Source organism: Hibiscus syriacus, unplaced genomic scaffold (assembly GCF_006381635.1).
Source record: "Hibiscus syriacus cultivar Baekdansim isolate YM2019G1 unplaced genomic scaffold, ASM638163v2 tig00116964_pilon, whole genome shotgun sequence".
Classification (NCBI taxonomy): Eukaryota; Viridiplantae; Streptophyta; class Magnoliopsida; order Malvales; family Malvaceae; genus Hibiscus; species Hibiscus syriacus.
In genome coordinates this window covers 3,124,692-3,142,139 of record NW_024063489.1, presented here as the reverse complement: position 1 = coordinate 3,142,139, position 17,448 = coordinate 3,124,692, and the positions used below count along the sequence as shown (strand labels likewise).

Sequence of the window (17,448 nt, the reverse complement as noted above, 5' to 3'; positions counted from 1 at the left end):
CTCTAACTTTTCAGCCTTGGGTGTCTTACCAATCTTTGCAAAGCTGACTTTCTTTTGTTTGCCAAAGATGCAATCCTCGCATAGTCCGACATCTACATTCTTTAAATCCGGTAGCTTCCCTTTTGACAAAAGTGTCTTCATCCATTTCTCGCTCATATGGCCAAGCCTTTGGTGCCATAGGTTTGATTTTCCATCAGCATCTGCTGCAGCAATGATATTCTCTAAGTTTGAGGTTACATAGAGAGTACCAGTCTTCTTACCAAGAGCAATGACGAGTGCGCTTTTGGTAATCTTCCATTCACAGCCTGAAAAGGTTGTACTATATCCTTCTCCATCAAGCTGTCCTACAGAAATCAAATTCCTTTTGAGGCCATGAATATGTCTCACTCATGTCAACTTCCAGATGGTCTGGTTTGGTAGCTTTAATCGGATGTCTCCTTTTCTGACGATCATCAAGTTTCATCATCAGCTAGATGAACCCTCCCAAAATCACCACTGACATAGTTCTCCATGATTTCTTGGCATGGGGTGGAGTGGAAAGATGCCCCTGAATCCAAGATCCATGATTCAATCGGACTGTTGACGCTTAAAATCATGGCATCATCTGTCTCCTCTGTCATGTTGACAGATTCTTGTGCGCCGGTATTTTTCTTCGGTGCTCGTCAATCTCTTTTAAGGTGACCCTTCTTGCCGCAGTTATAACAGGTAAAATATTTCTTTATCGTTCTTGATTTTCCCCTTCTGAATTTGGATCTGCCACGATTTGAATTTCTTTCTGAAGTTATCCCTCTAGACTCCGTGTGCAAGGCTTAGGAGGTTGATGCTTTATCCGATTCTCTCTGTCGAATTTCTTCACTCAGTACCATATCCCGAACATCGTCGAATTTTAATTTGCTATTTTCCGATGAGCTACTAACTGTTGTAACAGTAGCATTCCAACTGTCTGGTAGAGATGATAAGAGAATTAAATCTCGAATTTCATCATCAAATTCAATCTCCACGGAACTCAATTGGGTTATGATTGTGTTGAGTTCATTTAGGTGTTGAGCCACTGATGCCCCTTCCGCCATCCACAAATTGAATAATCGCCTCATCAAATGAACTTTGTTTGAGGCCGATGGCTTCTCATACATACTAGAGAGAGTCGTCATAAGACTTGCCGTGGTCTTTTCCTTTACTATGTTGAAAGAAACATTACGGGATAACGTCAGTCGGATAACTCCGAGGGCTTGTCTGTCGAGAAGAGGTCAGTCTTCATTCTTCATGCCCTCTGGTTGCTTTCCTGAGAGAGGTTAATATGGATTTTTCTGGTACAGAAAATCTTCAATCTGCATCTTCCAAAAGCCAAAGTCCGCACCATCGAACTTATCAATTTTCACCTTCCCTTCGTCTGCAGCCATCGTTCCCACTCGAATCTGGCTTCGTTTGGATTGTTTCTGACAATTCTTGCGAACCGTCGTGTATTAGAACACCTCCGTCGACAAATTCGTATCGCCAACAAAATTTCACTATTCACATGAATGGTAATGAATAGTAACCTCGTAAAAATTGACAAAATTCACAACCAAAAGCTCTGATTACTAGTGTTGGGAAATAAAAGAGAACGAGTAATTTTCCTATAACCAGATTAGTGAGAATGCGAAATAAAAGCGAAAAAATAATACCCGAAAAATTGATAACGGAGTTCAGCCAATTGTGCCTACGTCTCCGGACTACTGCAGATCTTTTACTAAGACAGAAAATTTACAGGCGTTTACAAAACACTCAATTCTCACAAGTAAACTCTCTAGTATTGGGAGGAAGAAATGATTTTTGGGATGATTTTGAAGCTAAATGGGATAGGGTATTTATAGTTGAAGCTTAGGGACTAATCTTGTAAATATCCTAAAGTGTGCAGTGGCTAAAAATATAATTAACCCAAAAACATTTTAATTAAAAATTGGGGCACCGAATCGATGCTCCCCATTATTGAAAACTCAAGCTGGTGCCTCCAATTTCTGAAAAAATCCAGCCCCCATTTTTTACTTTTTCTTCCAACATTTTCTTTATCTTTTATCAATGCTACAAGCTCTGCCTTGGTTTCTTTCACCAAATCCCACAAACCAGCGTTCATGTTCCTGTTAAAAAATAGCGAAGATATTCTCTCCTTACAATCCCCGAATCGGTTTAATGAATTTAGAAATTGAGTGCATTAGCCGAGACTCAAACTCGTCATTCGTTCCTCGACTCGAGAACCGATTTCATGTTGGACTAATCTGTATTCTTCGTCGACCAATCTTACAACCTCGTACACCAAAGAGTTTCGTTGAAGATGAAGCGAATCAGAAGGGTTTCCTACCTGACACGCAAACTCAACAAGAACATCGATCTCTTTGAGTAAATCTGAGTTCAACGAACTCAAGATCTTGTCTTTTTATTACTATAAAGGTGATAACCTAGCTAGGACCTTGGGAACCGTCAAGCAGGGGCGTGGCTGAGGGGGCGCAAGGTGTGCGATCGCGTAGGGCTCCCAAAAAATAGGAGTTCCGAATCAAATATATCTATTAGTTGTTATTAATAAGTATAAAAATAGGAGCCCTGAAATCGAATATATCTATCAATTGTTGCCATTAATAAGCATAAAAATAGAGGCTCCAAAATCGAGTATATCTATCAGTTATTGCTATTAAGAAGCATAAAACTAAGAATCCCGAAATCAAATATATCTAGAAAATAAGAGTCCCTTTATAAAAATTTGCACAGGGCCCCTTTATACCTAGCCACGGCCCTGCCGCCAAGTTTTGTTCCAAGATTGCTGCGTACCACCGAACCCATTCGGACATTTGCCTCGTTTCTTGATCTGAATAATCTTGAAACATCAGTAAGTCGAGAAAGTTTCGACCCCCAAAGCATTGATACATCGAGAGCTGATCATTTGATACGAAGGACCCTTTCCTTATAATGTTATGAATAATGTAGAGGCATTTCAGGGCAACAAAGGCGTCACTCGTTCCATTTAGTCGATCCATGAGAGCTTGGATGCAAGAGCATGCACCGGCTTGTGATTCAAGGCAGAGGGAGATAATAGCAGCTATTTGATGCTCCTACGGTAGGGAGGATGAGCCGTGGGTGGTGGCGCGTAGAATCACGGTACGAACCAAAGATTTGTGAGGATTTATTGATAAAACAGTCTTGATCAATGATCCCTTATCTTTAAGGTTACCGAACACGATCCTTATGTTTTCCCGGTACCCCATTGAAACAAAGAAAAAAGAACAAAAGATGGGTGCCAAAATACTACAATTCTAGTGTGATAAGAGAAAACAATAGTTAGTTTATACAAGGACGTTAATTTATTGCAACCATGAATACTTTCAATTACATAAAAAAAAACTTAACTTTTATCTCGTCAACCGTCGTGTTTTTCGCTACAAAAAGAAACTATATTTGGCATCTGGTCGGTAATTACTTATCAGATTTCCCGGAAAGGGAAGTCCCTCCATAATTGGATCTACCAGTCACCTTGCTTTTTGGAATCAACATTTTGAGATGAGATGTAACAAGATACAAGGAATATTCCATTAAATCATGTAGGTCGTCCAAGTAATATCCTTTACTATTAAATTTGAGCCAAACGTTACGTATAATCAAAGTCCCGTATAATGAAAGTTTAAATATGAATAAAATCACCTTTTTTTTCACAAAATGTATCTAATTAGATCAATTATTACAATAGGTTGAACATGTAATTATTTTTCACAATTATTGAGAAAACATTATCATGATTCGACTCGAGTAACATAGTGCCAAATAACCTTTTGTTTATTTTTTGAACGAATTAAAATGGGGCACGCGAAATAAAGTGGGGGATAAATATAGTGGCTAGAATATCATGTTCATATTGAAAGACGGAGGTGGTCTAAGCAGGATATTCCGCTGAGAGTTTTACTTTGTTGTAGCTCCAAGTAGTTCCCATATTTGATACCAAGCTATGCGGGGCCGACGCCATCCGTCACCAGCTCCCTCGCGGGGCATACGACGGTGTCAAGTGGTGGTCCATGTGCTGTCCCAATGGATAACCTTGCGGTCTTGTTGTTGACCAGCGCTCGGTGCACCAGACTTTTATACTTCCCGTTGGTCAGTATCTGAAACCAACATTGCAAGACGACTCCGTTATTAAACCAACAGTAAGAAGACAATGTTGGTAAAATAGAAACGACAAAACCACACCGTTAACACTGATAGAAAAAATAAACAATAATGTAAAAGAAACAGATTCGTAAACCGTGTCGTGATAGAACCACTGCCTTATAAACGAATTCGCCACAATGTGTGTAATCGCTACAGTAGGCGGTCGACCGTCCCCCGAGATTAACATGATCGCTCCGAATTTCGTATACTCAAAACCGGAGTGGACTGCTGGTGGTATTGCACTTCTGATAACTCATGTAACCCCTGGAATTTTCTCATAAATCATGAAAAAATCAGCAGCCTATAAATATCAGTTGAAAATTTTCACATTTTCCATTTGTTTCTTTCAAAGAAAAAATCCTCTAAAAAGATAGTATCCACGCGAACATGTCGAAGACACATATTACCACGACTCAAGACTGTCCATAAGGATCGTGAATTGTAGTATTTTGGAATAATAACAAACAAAATGATAAAAGAAGATATGTATTACTCATGAACAACTAGACAGTCGCACTTATTTGAAAGCAAGTGTCCATGCAGAAACTATTCATTTTTCTGTTGTGAAATCAGATATCACCAAGGCATATGGACTCGTGTTCAATTCAAGAGTAAAACCTATATTAACTCATAAACTGATACTGCTGTTCCACAACAAGCATATACTAACACGGATTTCTCCCCACAAGATCCACAACAGCAGACTTGTAAAATATGGTGAATTGGCATGTATCATCTATATATATAACTATATGAAATGTATGAGCGACTTGCAGGCCTTCTAGTGCACATTAACATTTAACTCTTAAATGTATATACCTGGTAAAGACCAGGGATATCAAGCAGAGCTTTGAATTGTCATGATTCATGGTAATTTATTCATTGGTAATGACCAATGACAAAAATGTCATTCTCCTTTGAATTCATTGAAATGGTGGTGCTAATTATTATGGATTTAGAATCAATATAAGTGTGCAATGCCATTACATCGGAGCAGTCCATCTTGTTTTCCACCCCCAAATTCATCTGCCACCAGAAAATCACAGCTGAAAAACATTTAAACTATTAATAATTCATTCAAAGTTTCACTATAGCCACTATCAAAGGTGGATCATGAGATCTTGTCCAATCTTCTTCAGTTACTGCAAAGATGATAATGCTGAAGAAACATTTCGCGAGATCCGATCATGTATTGGCTCCTGCAAGAAATAAAATAAAATCACCTGCCGCTTTGCATAATAACAATAGAAAATAATTCATAGAACTAAGTTTTACCTCCGTTAATGGCATATCGAATCTTGATTTTGTTATCGACTCGTATAAGAAAATGTATCTGGTAGTAATGTTAACACCAGTGCAAATGGTTAATTAAAGCATTGCAATCATAAAACAGGGTCAAAAACAGTGACAGTGGATTCCAATTTCCAATTGATAGGGAGACAAGAGAAACGAAGAAATAAAAAATAACATCAGAAGATTTAAGATATTGCCTTCTTTATTGCTTCTCTCTTTAAATTCTTAATGGCATGTATTTTGTGCCAAATTAAAAGGAATGATAACAGGGAAAGCATACCGCCAAGCAAGCTCGCAGACAAGTTCTTCAGGGGCATCAGGAAGCACCTAAGGATTGCATAATTAAATGAGATTTACAATATAACATCAGGTAAAAGACATCGAAGAGAATATAATTGAACTTTTTGATGACTTACCTTGTCTTCATAGGGATTACAGTTCTCTCTAAACCATAATCTCAAGAACTCCTATAGATTCCACAAACAATCACATATTAAAATTCAGAAAATTTTCCCACTACTTGGCTAGAAAGGAACATAAAATTGACAATAAACAAACCTCACAATTGCGTAGGCAATAATACCAACCATTGGTCCTTAAACATCAACTCAGACTTGTATAATATTCACGCACCTTGTCAACATTTTGAGGTTCAAGACCATTATGAAAATGATCCACGTAAGAATTGCCAATCCAGTAGCGACTTGAGTCAGGTGTATGCACCTAAAATTACAGAACAAGATGCAAAATTCACCATTCCCTGTCAGTTTGTGTGAATTTGAGATGCCTACATATGTGCGTGTGAAGTGTATATGAAAGAGAGGCAGAAGCACAAAATCTTTCAGAAAAATGGTATCTAACCTCGTCAATCAATAGAATTGAACCATCACTACTCTTTCCAAATTCATATTTTGTATCAACCAAAATCAGGCCATGCACCAAAGCCACATGCTGTATTTTCAACAAAATCATACAAATTATATGTCAGTTGCATTAAACAGTACAGTAGTCAATATGAAGCTCTATGAAGTACAAGTGGAAATACATAATGAAATAATACATAAAATTTTAATAACTTATATAGCAAAAGTGTTTCGTTGTCGAAAGCACAAACAAGAAACACCAAAGATAGATGTAAATATGCTATGCTGCTTGACATGAGTCGTAATAATATGGTTTTAACAAAAGTAGGTAAGTTTAACAGAACACTAAGCAACTAGCAAACGCCAATGTACAATAGAATATTTGTTTTTCTTCTGATTCTATTCTGTTTTTTTTAATGAACTTTCTTGTGTATTTTAAGTTTTAACATAATGAACTATAATTCGCTTAATTTCATCTTAAGAATTTCCAGTGTGTTGATTGATGTTATCTTACATGTATCGTAAAAGAATTACACCATGAAAGCACATGAAGCTTATGAACATAACCTAAATCACCTGTCGATATTCAAACAAACTTAAAGCTTTTTCTCTTGCTTCATCAAATTCAGCTTGGGTCATCAATCCTCTTTCAATAATCTGCAAGGAAAATGCATCATTTAAAATAACTCATCCAGAATATGAACAATCATCAATCAACAAATACTAAGATTAGCCAACAGGAACTCATTTTCTTTGGAGCCTTTCCTAGTTTAAGGTGCAGAAGTGTGGGGAAGAGGAAAACAGTGAAGTAAGATGAAAGAAGAAGGAAGAGCCTTATTCCTATACTTCCCCTATATGGTTCATAGTCAAAATTTAGAGGAGAAAGAAAAGGATCAACCTCTTCAGGAGTTACAGGAACATCATGATCTTCAGCCTTAGTTGTTGGTGTGAGTATGTTTGCAGATAACTTTTGATTTTTTACCAACCCTGTATTAAATATATCATTTCACCATCATATAGCACAATTTCCAAATGAACAGAAAGTGATTTAACAAAATATAAGCCACACCATCTGGAAGTACATTTCCACAGTAATTCCGAACTCCACTTCTGTAAACTGTCCAGAGTGATGTTTCAGTACTTCCGGTCACAAACCCCCTAACTGCATATCATCAAAATCAAGGTAAGAAGAAGATATTGCACCAGATGAATGCAATAACTCCAAATGATAAGGTAGGCAATAAAAATGAAAAACTTAATTTTCTTTGAATCAGTGGCACTTCAATCTCCCATTTGCTACAACTCTTTGAAAAGCAATGAACTTATATACAAAACCAATTCCAAATCTCGATTTCATTATTGGACAAAGGACAGAATTTGACAACAGCTATTTGAAACCGACAAGTTTTTATCTTCCATACTTATGAAAATCAACCCTCAAAATATATTAAAACTATAAGTTAACACTTTCACTACCTTACATGCTGTGAATGAACAAAGGAAAGCTTGTTGAGTGATTTAATTGATAGAGTGGAACTTAATTCATAACCCAAAGTCAGAACTTTGGAATAGCTCCTCTCATGAAATATAACCAAGGAAATTCAGAGTTCAAGTTTGTAACAGTGAAACAATTCTATACCAAATAAACACCCTCCGACCTCCATGTAACAAAATGAATGGGCAGAATAACAAAGATACTCACCAACAAATTCAACGGGAAAGACAGAACATTTCTTGGCAATTGTAACATTTTTATCTGGTACTGAGACAACCGCATTAGGAACTATGTCTTGAGTTCTATTGAACCACCACAAACTCGTCTCATTAAGAACCTGAAAATTGATACTCCAACAATGATACTACCTCTAAATTACTGCTGTTAATATTATCATTAACAAAGTAGCAAGCAAAAACCTGGCCCTTGAAGGGAATAGAGGCAATAATCCTATCAAAAGCACTCTGACGATCAGTAGTAACCAAAACTAGATAATCCCCAGTATCATAAATGTCTCTAACCTGCACCAAATCAATCCAATTTTTTTTTAAAAAAATAGCATCTTTTTAACACCACCCTTTGATAACTGCTAAGAAAAGGCGCACAACTTAAAATCTCAACTATGCTGAATATGTAAGGTAGAAGAAAAGGCAACCCATTGTTTCTACCTTTCCTCTGGTTTTGGATTTGAGACCAGGGACTGTTGATTGAAGATTAGTCTCCGAAAGACAATTGTGAAGTGAGCCTTTTATGGAGCCAAAAACTTCTTCTTTGCGACCAGAGTTGAGCATAGCATCGAGAGATGCCGTTCGAATGTCGTGTTGTCCCTGGCTGGACTTAACCGAAAGGAGAATTTTGGGGTACTTTCTGGCATTGGGTTTTGCTTCAAAGGAAGAGATTGTTGAGAATAAGGGATTCTGAGTTAGGATTTTAGAGCTTAGAGGGGATGGGAGAGGGTTTAAGTTTGTCCACACGCACTGAGCCATTTTCAGCTTTTCAACTTTGTCTCGGCTTTGTGTGTATATTTTTCTAGGGTAATTTAGTTTGAGACTTGGCGTCGACTGTTATCTGATCTAATAATTAAATAGGGTAAAAATTATTACTCGCAGTTATGCGTATAAATACACTTCCTTAGTTTGGAAAATATCCCTTCATGAGGCAATTGGTTATTGTTTTATTTAATTTAAATATTTTTAATTATTTTATATTATAATATTTAATTAAAATTTATTTATTTATTATTAAATTAAATTAAATTATAAATCATATTATATTCTAAATATATGTTACAAGATTTAAATCAAATATATTATCTATATCTCGACACAATTTTATAAAGATTTAATGTAAAAATAAATATCAAGACTATACTTAAAGTTAACTTTAAGTGCTTAATTTTTTTTTTGTTAAAATAGATACTTAATGTTTTCTCCATATTAATTTAGATGTATAACTGTCGCAACCATCTTTCCGTCGGGCCCGTAATTGGGCTTCGACTTGAAAAATGTGGATTGGAGTCGTCACCGACCACTTTAAAACGAATTTAGGTGGGTCGGACACCATCTTACTTGATCTGCGTTGTACCAGAAACGTATTGGGTTCGGGAGTCGGTTACGGTCAAGGAAGGATTAGCACCCTTGAACCACCCTTTCGGTACCAATTAATTCACCGGTTGTCTTTAATTGCGAAAATTGAAATTTAAATTAAAATTTAAAATATTCGATTCGAATTACTTACCTTTGATTGATCGATGTTACTACTAAAAATATTCAAAAAAGAAATATAAAAAAATAATGATAATTAATTAATAAGCAAATCAAAGGAAAAAATATTAGAATAAAAATGTGACAAAAGAAGCAAATGTTAGATTTCAAAAAAAAAATGAAAACAATATGTAAAAGTAATAATAATAATAATAAACATAATAAAAAGAGAAGGAAAGCAATAATAATAATGATAAGAAATAAATCAAAAATAAAATAAAATAAAATAAAATGAAAAACGGGATAAAAATGTTAACCGGAACTAAAATGAAATAACTTAAAATATTATGACCAACATGAAACATATGCAATTATGATAAAATAAACCACTAGTGACAGAAATATAACTATTGAAAGATGCACGCCTGAAATAGAAAATTAAAACTTCATTCAGTGACTAAACAAAAACATTACAGGGAATGAAGGACCAAATGTGCGGTTTTCCCCCAAATTCCTGAAAACACGGGTGGTAGAGGCCAAACGGCGTCGTTTCATTTGGTAGCAAAACGACACCGTTTTTTGTTCGAATATTTAAGCTCGAAAAGGCTTTTTCCTTTGCATTCTCCTCATTTCTTCTTTGCTTCCAGAAAAGAGAAGGGGAGAGAGAGTTCAGACTCTCTCAACTTCCCCTCATCGGGGAAGAGAACCAAAGCGGAGCTACGACGGCGCACGACGGCGCCGATGGCCGGAACTAACCCAAACGCACCCAAAAGACGCCATCTCTCACCCTTGACCTGAAAACCAAGTTAGTTTCACCAAAAAACGTCCCTAGACGTGTAGATCTAGGAAATACCTTTTCAGAAAAAACCCGAGCCGCCGGTGACTTTTGGCGTTCCCGCTGCTTCGCACGGTGGTGATCTCTCTTTTTCTCGCTCTGGTTTTATTTTGGTTTATTTTGATGATTATGTGTTGATCTCTCGATGATGGGTATGATGTTTTGTTTACTGTTTTCTGGTTATGGGCTTCGGTTGTATTGGCTCGTTGTTTGCTTGATTGACTAGCTGGTTCTGTTGGTTTATTGTGTTGCTCCGTCCTTGGTTCTCGGTCATTTCGACTGTTCTGGGTGTACTCACAGTGGCTTGATGATGATCTGGTTCGTGGGTTGTGTATTGTGGTTCTTGGTTCTCGATGACTCTCTGTTGTGTGGGTATTTTCTGTTGGCCGTGTTTCCTCCTCTTGGTTTACTGTACTGTTAATGTCCTCTTGGTGATGGTCGATTTACTGTTTGGTTGTTCCCTCCCCCGAGTACCGTGGCTTGGTGGGTATTTATACCCACCACTAATGCTATATGTTCCGCCCTCCACGGGCTATTTCCGGTGATAACGGGGTTGTTCCCGTACCTTTCGGGCCTATCATTGCTTCACGTGGCCGGGAATCCCGGGATGGTGCAAACCCGGTTTTCCCGGCCGGCCGGTTCTCCTCTTTGACTGGGTAACTCCCCATGCGGCGCCTGTTGCTTGGATGTGTAAACCCTAATTTGTAGGGTTTGGGCTAGTTCAGGCCCCAAACATATTGGACCCGAACAGTGGACTTCTCTTAGACCCAATCTTGGACCTGGACCACAAAACAGAATAAATGAAATTAAATGAATAAAATGAATAAAATGAAAAGAAATAATAAAAATAAAAATACTAATAATAATATAGACTATATAATATATATATCTCAAAAAAATATTTTTTAAACTATATATTATATTTAAAAACGTTTTCAAAACTATATACCATATATAAGTTTTAAAAAATTATATATTTTTAAAAATATATTATATAAATTTTTCAAAAATGTTTTTTTAAACTATACATTATATTTTCAAAATGATTTCAAAATGTTTTAAAACTTATATATTGTATATAAGTTTTCAAAAACGTTTTAAAAAAACTATATTATATATATATTTTCGGAAACCGTTTTTTGAAAACTATATGTTATATTTTTCAAAAACACTTTAAAAAATTATACTATATTATCGTATATATGCCTATAATAAATAAAAATAAAAAAAAACTCAAATTCGGGTGAAAATGAGTGTCTACAGCTGCCCCTCTTTGTCCTTTTTCGTGGAACGAAAAATAGGACAAAGATAAAAAGACACAAATTTTCGCTCGGTAGAGTTGAAGAATAACTCCCTGTCGAATTGAGCTGCGGATGACCCCTCCGTCGCGAAGTCGAGTCCATCTCGAAATAATATGGAATTGAAACCGTAGTTCGAAATTTGAATCGGGATGCGGCTTCTTGTTGCCCAATTGTAGTCAACTTCGGTCTTCTTCTCGGTTTAAAGACCTTGGTTAAAAAATTTGTCTGTAAAGTAGTTCTCTGACTCCACCATGTGTTTGATAGGCCCTCGAGCTGAATGAAACCGAACTCGAAAGGTCTTCGTTGACATATAGCTTTTCTCGACTTAAGCTATGATGCCGGAAAACAATTTCTTGTCACTAAGGCACGGTTAACCAGGTCTTCTTCTCGACTTGAAAACCTCGATTGCAGCCGGACACTAGTGTGATTGAGGTGCCATCGAGCTGATTGGAATCGAACTCGACAATTTTTTGACATATAGCTCTTCTTGCCTTGAGCTAAACTTGGTTTGCCTCTGAGCTGAGTGTAATCGAACTCGAAGGTCTTCGGTTGACAGATAACCCTTCTCGACTTAAGTTATGCTGCAAATGATGTGTCTTCGAAGCTGAGTATAATCGAACTCGAAGGTCTTTGGCAGATAGCCCTTCTCGACTTAAGCTATGCTGCAAATGATATGCCTTGGAGCTGAGCGGAGTCGAACTCGTAGGTCTTTGGCAGATAGCCCTTCTCGACTTAAGCTATGCTGCAAATGATGTGCCTTGGAGCTGAGCGTAGTCGAACTCGAAGGTCTTTGGTCGGTACGATTCCCTTCGTCGTGAAGTTGAAACCGTGGAAATTATTTATTGACAACCAGCGGTCCCTTCGTCGTGAAGTTGAACTTGCGTTGTCTGGAGTCCAATATCCTTCGTTGTGAAGTTGAAATTGGGAAATTGTTTATTGACAACCAGCGGTCCCTTCGTCGTGAAGTTGAACTTGCGTTGTCTGGAGTCCGATATCCTTCGTTGTGAAGTTGAAATTGGGAAATTGTTTATTGACAACCAGCGGTCCCTTCGTCGTGAAGTTGAACTTGCGTTGTCTGGAGTCTGATATCCTTCGTTGTGAAGTTGAAATTGGGAAATTGTTTATTGACAACCAACGGTCCCTTCGTCGTGAAGTTGAACTTGCGTTGTCTGGAGTCCAATATCCTTCGTTGCGAAGTTGAAATTGGGAAATTGTTTATTGACAACCAGCGGTCCCTTCGTCGTGAAGTTGAACTTGCGTTGTCTGGAGTCCAATATCCTTCGTTGCGAAGTTGAAATTGGGAAATTGTTTATTGACAACCAGCGGTCCCTTCGTCGTGAAGTTGAACTTGCGTTGTCTGGAGTCCAATATCCTTCGTTGCGAAGTTGAAATTGGGAAATTGTTTATTGACAACCAGCGGTCCCTTCGTCGTGAAGTTGAACTTGCGTTTTCTGGAGTCCAATATCCTTCGTTGCGAAGTTGAAATTGGGAAATTGTTTATTGACAACCAGCGATCCCTTCGTCGTGAAGTTGAACTTGCGTTGTCTGGAGTCCAATATCCTTCGTTGCGAAGTTGAAATTGGGAAATTGTTTATTGACAACCAGCGGTCCCTTCGTCGTGAAGTTGAACTTGTGTTGTCTGGAGTCCAATATCCTTCGTTGCGAAGTTGAAATTGGGAAATTGTTTATTGACAACCAGCGGTCCCTCCGTCGTGAAGTTGAACTTGTGTTGTCTCGAGTGGCACGATATCCTCTGTCGTGGAGTTGAAATCGCGGGTGTGTGGGTACGATATCCTCCGTCATGGAGTTGAAATCGTGGATGGCCCTTTCGTTGTGAAGTTGAGCCCTGACTTGAATATCCTTCCAAGTATTGTATGTTGCGGGTGGACACGATTCCCTTCGTCATGAAGTTGAAACCATAGATGACCCATTCGTTGTAAAGTTTGGCCTTGAGCTAGATATCCTTCGTCGTGAAGTTGAAATCTACTCTCGAGCTAATTGTGTCGTTTCGAGTCCAATTTTCTTCGCTGCGAAGTTGAAATAGACTCTGAATGAAATTGGAAAGTTGTTTGTTGACAGACAACTTTTCTTGACTTAAGTTGTGCTGTAAATTTCCTTTAAATGAATGATGGCCCCTTTCGCCAAATTTTGTGAGCCGGATGTCTTCCGTCGTGGAATTGAAATCTGGCTTGAAAGTGTTAACTGGAAATATGCTGCTCATGGTTGAGTTTGAGTCGAACTAGACTTGTTTTGAACTAGTTCTCGAACCTATCTGAAATTGGTTCTGAGATGTCAAGTCGGTTGAGGTGTAGCTTATTACTGCCGAGTTAAGCAACCACCATCGTTCTTTAAAGGCGCTTACAAGTCGAGTAGCCATCATCCTGAAGTCGAAGCTTGACTCTAAAAGCTGCAAAAATTATGTATGCTAAAATGATGAATGTGATGCACCTAAGTATGTCTGAGATGCATGTAACATGAATGAGTTATGTTTTATCTCTTGGATTGGAGTCCTGTGTTTTGCCTGCCAATCTGGTTCATGGAATTGACCGTGCCCCATTTGCTTCTCGAGTTTTGGCTTTACAGACCTTTCATATTTGAGACTGTCATGTTTAAAAATGTTTTTCTCCTTTTTCTTGTTTTAGGAGGGAAAATGATAAAAATTCTGTAAAATATTGTTTATAATTGAATCAAATTATAAACATGAGTTCAGAGTATATCAAAGGAATCAATAGCTCTTTTAATGCTTTCAGAGTTACAGCTCATTGACAAGTGTTCAAATGGATGAGTTGGCTTTAGGTTGGTCTCCTTTCTAAGGTTTCGGTAACCCAAAATGTCATTTTTTGAAATATCGCAACATGCTTTGGCATTTTAATTGGATGCAGACAAAATGACGCAACTAGCATAATCAATTACTAGACCTTCTATTTCGGTCCTCCGAAATCTTCCATTTGTTCAAGTTTTGTAAGCTCCTCTAACAAAGGTAGTGCAGAAATATCGGTCTAAAAATGAAATTCTTGAGTGCTCGTGTGAAATTGACTATAACAGGTGTTCCTTGACTCCCTTAGTCCATCATTACTGAAAATTTCTTGCTTAGATAAATTTGATTTAATTTTCCATTGTCTGGCTAGCTGAATCCATAAAGTCGGGGCGTTTAACCAATTACTTTAGAGGGACAACTTAACATTATAATCACTTTTATCAGGTTTAACTGAAGGGTTCATCTCATCACAAAGTCTTCGGCCTAACAAAAGCAGTGGAGCAAACACCGAATTGCCAAGTGTCCGAGCAATGTCATGGTTTGAATACAATCTATTCATAAAGCCAGGGCTTTCGAGTTTCCTCTGTAACCAATTGCCTTAGTGGAATAGCTCAGTTTTACGGATTTAATTTCTTAAGATTGTCAAGAAGAACCTGTTATAGTCTAGGTGTTTGTTGAAAGTAAAAAATTTCATCTTTAGAGTTCAATTTTCAAGCAACTGACCTAAACTAGATTCACTTACTCGACTATTCCATCTGTGAAGATCATTATCATCACTGAACGTCTTAAAAAAGTATAATAATGTCATATGCAAAAGGATGCCCCATGTTGTCCGCACCTTATGAAAGGAAAATGTTATATTGGTTAATTACAAGAGCAGGGTACGGTGTTTGAGTGTATATTCTGGGTAAAGTCAAATTCCTTGTTTTAAATCATGTTACTTCGTCAAAGATATGTAACTTTGAACCATTTCAGAGTTTCTTAATTAAGATGATATTCAAAGAATTGCAAGTTTGCAAATGTGATTCATTGTTTAACATCTTTAAAGTAACATAAATTTATTTAAAAGTCCTTACAAAAACTTGAGAAAAAAATGAAAAAACAAATTCAAACAAAATGTCTCAAATGATGAAATGGTCTTCCTCACTTGGATGCCCCCAAGTTATTGAAGTCGATCCGATTCTTGTTACGTATTTTATGTATGATTCTCTTGATTATGGAGTAATTCTCGATAGTGAGCCCTGGGACTCCACTATGATTTTCGCAATGAGCGTTGTCATCATACTACCTGGGGTACGGGGCTTCATGGATTTCTCTGGATATGGTGACACCACGTGTGCGTCAAACAACTGTTGGTAAAGCTCCTTATATGTCATAGGATCAAAATGTTCTCATTTTTGATGAGACATGTGAATGTAAAAAAAGGAAAAATAATATGAATGTAAAGAAAAATAACAAAATGCACAATATGTCTGAATGCATGATGCATGAAATGTTCGAGGCATTGATCCAAAAAATGTACCTGTTATTATAAATAATCCTTATTGGGGCAAAAGTGTTACGTCTTAAGAGACAAAAATATTTTGAAGGTATAGACCCCAAACAGTTTCTGATAGGTTGACTAGTCTTCTGCCTTCGTCTGTCACCGGTTGAATACCCTGTCAAACCGTTCCGGCTCCTTTGGCTAAAATGTGCAAATAACGAGCTGCTTGCCCCCAAAAGGTCTCGAAGGACTGCATCGCCAGCTTTCACTCTATGTCGAGCTTGTTCCAAACGAAAGTGCCATCGGAGCCCTCCACCCAAAGTTTATCGACCTGTTTCTAGAATTTATCAATAATGATCTCCAGCTTAGCTAGGGTTTCGCCATTTTGAAAGGACTCTCCGGGTCAGTAACATTTTCCTCGTCTTGCCCCTGCACCCTTTGCCTCCGAGTATTCTTTGACCATGGCTGGGCTTCTGAGCTTTTTATCTCTTTGTATTATAATCCCTTTGTCCATTAATGCAGATTATTCATGTTTAACAAACACATTTTTGGTGGATCAACACCTCGTTTTAAATAATGCGAATGATGAAAACAAAATGAAATAGAACAAAAAATAAAAGGGGTTAGTGAGGTAAATCAAAATAAAAAAAAATAAAGAATCCTACCCCACACGATAATCTACCCGAACATGCTTAATATTCCTACACAGACATGATTTCTATCCCGCATGCTAATTTCAAACAAATCCTAGCCGCATATTTGTCTAGTTCGCATGCTTTGAACAGAAAATAAAGCAGGAAACAAAGCATCCTAGGGTTTGGAATGAGGTCTTGGGGTGAGCTCTAATTCCCTGCACTCTCCCGGTTTAGGTTCTAAAAAGGTACTCGAGTTCTCCTTGCCGGTGCCCCCTTGGGCTTACCAGACCCTTAGTCCTAAGCCTATTACAAGCTTGTGTGGACTAAGTTAAACTCGAGAGGACACATTCCCTTATGCCCGCACGGTGAATAAATTCACACGAAGACATAAGGTATATGAATCCCGAAGACTACTTGCTAGGCATATGCGGTGAATAAATTCACATGAATGCGTCGCTTTCACCCCCACTTAAAACGGGTTCGGAGCTCGGGTTTAGAGCTTAGAGATGAAAATTTTGAAAAAAATCTGAAATCATTAAAAAACATCAGTACAACTATTTATTTGAAACAAAATAATCAAAGATAAATAATTGGAATCGAATAAATAAATTAAAATTAAAATTAAAATTTAACATTTAACATTTTCGCATAAAAAGACAACCAAAAATTAATTTCGGCCTGACTCACTTACCTGGTCCCCAGCGGAGTCGCCAAGCTGTCGCATCCGTCTTTCGGTCGGGCCCGGAATTGGGCTTCGACTTGAAAAATGTGGATTGGAGTCGCCACCGACCACTTTAAAACGAATTTAGGTGAGTCGGACACCATCTTACTTGATCTGCATTGTACCAGAAACGTATCGGGTTCGGGAGTCGGTTACGGTCAAGGAATGATTAACACCCTTGAAACGCCCTT

General features: G+C 37.6%; 1 protein-coding gene and 1 pseudogene across 1 annotated transcript; both read right to left on the bottom strand.

Moving 5' to 3' along the window:
* Positions 1 to 2,039: 2,039 nt before the first annotated feature.
* LOC120190970 lies at positions 2,040 to 3,296 on the bottom strand (annotated as a pseudogene).
* Positions 3,297 to 5,063: 1,767 nt separating this feature from the next.
* Positions 5,064 to 8,867, bottom strand: LOC120190880 (phosphoribosylaminoimidazole-succinocarboxamide synthase, chloroplastic-like). The gene is made up of 12 exons (XM_039193922.1): positions 8,490 to 8,867; positions 8,241 to 8,342; positions 8,029 to 8,158; positions 7,396 to 7,488; positions 7,225 to 7,313; positions 6,903 to 6,983; positions 6,325 to 6,414; positions 6,097 to 6,186; positions 5,880 to 5,930; positions 5,744 to 5,790; positions 5,446 to 5,503; positions 5,064 to 5,369 (listed from the first exon to the last, which is right to left on the bottom strand). The coding sequence occupies exons 1-12, from the start codon at positions 8,805 to 8,807 to the stop codon at positions 5,310 to 5,312; spliced, it is 1,209 nt and encodes a 402-aa protein (XP_039049853.1). The 5' UTR covers positions 8,808 to 8,867; the 3' UTR covers positions 5,064 to 5,309.
* Positions 8,868 to 17,448: the final 8,581 nt, after the last annotated feature.

Excerpts from the sequence above, each read along its gene's own strand:
- LOC120190880 (XM_039193922.1), bottom strand. The coding sequence starts at position 8,807 with ATGGCTCAGTGCGTGTGGACAAACTTAAACCCTCTCCCATCCCCTCTA. Across the intron at positions 6,187-6,324 it reads CAATTCTATTGATTGACGAG|GTGCATACACCTGACTCAAG; the intron begins GTTAGATACCAT and ends CTGTAATTTTAG. Across the intron at positions 5,504-5,743 it reads GTCTGCGAGCTTGCTTGGCG|ATACATTTTCTTATACGAGT; the intron begins GTATGCTTTCCC and ends CATTACTACCAG.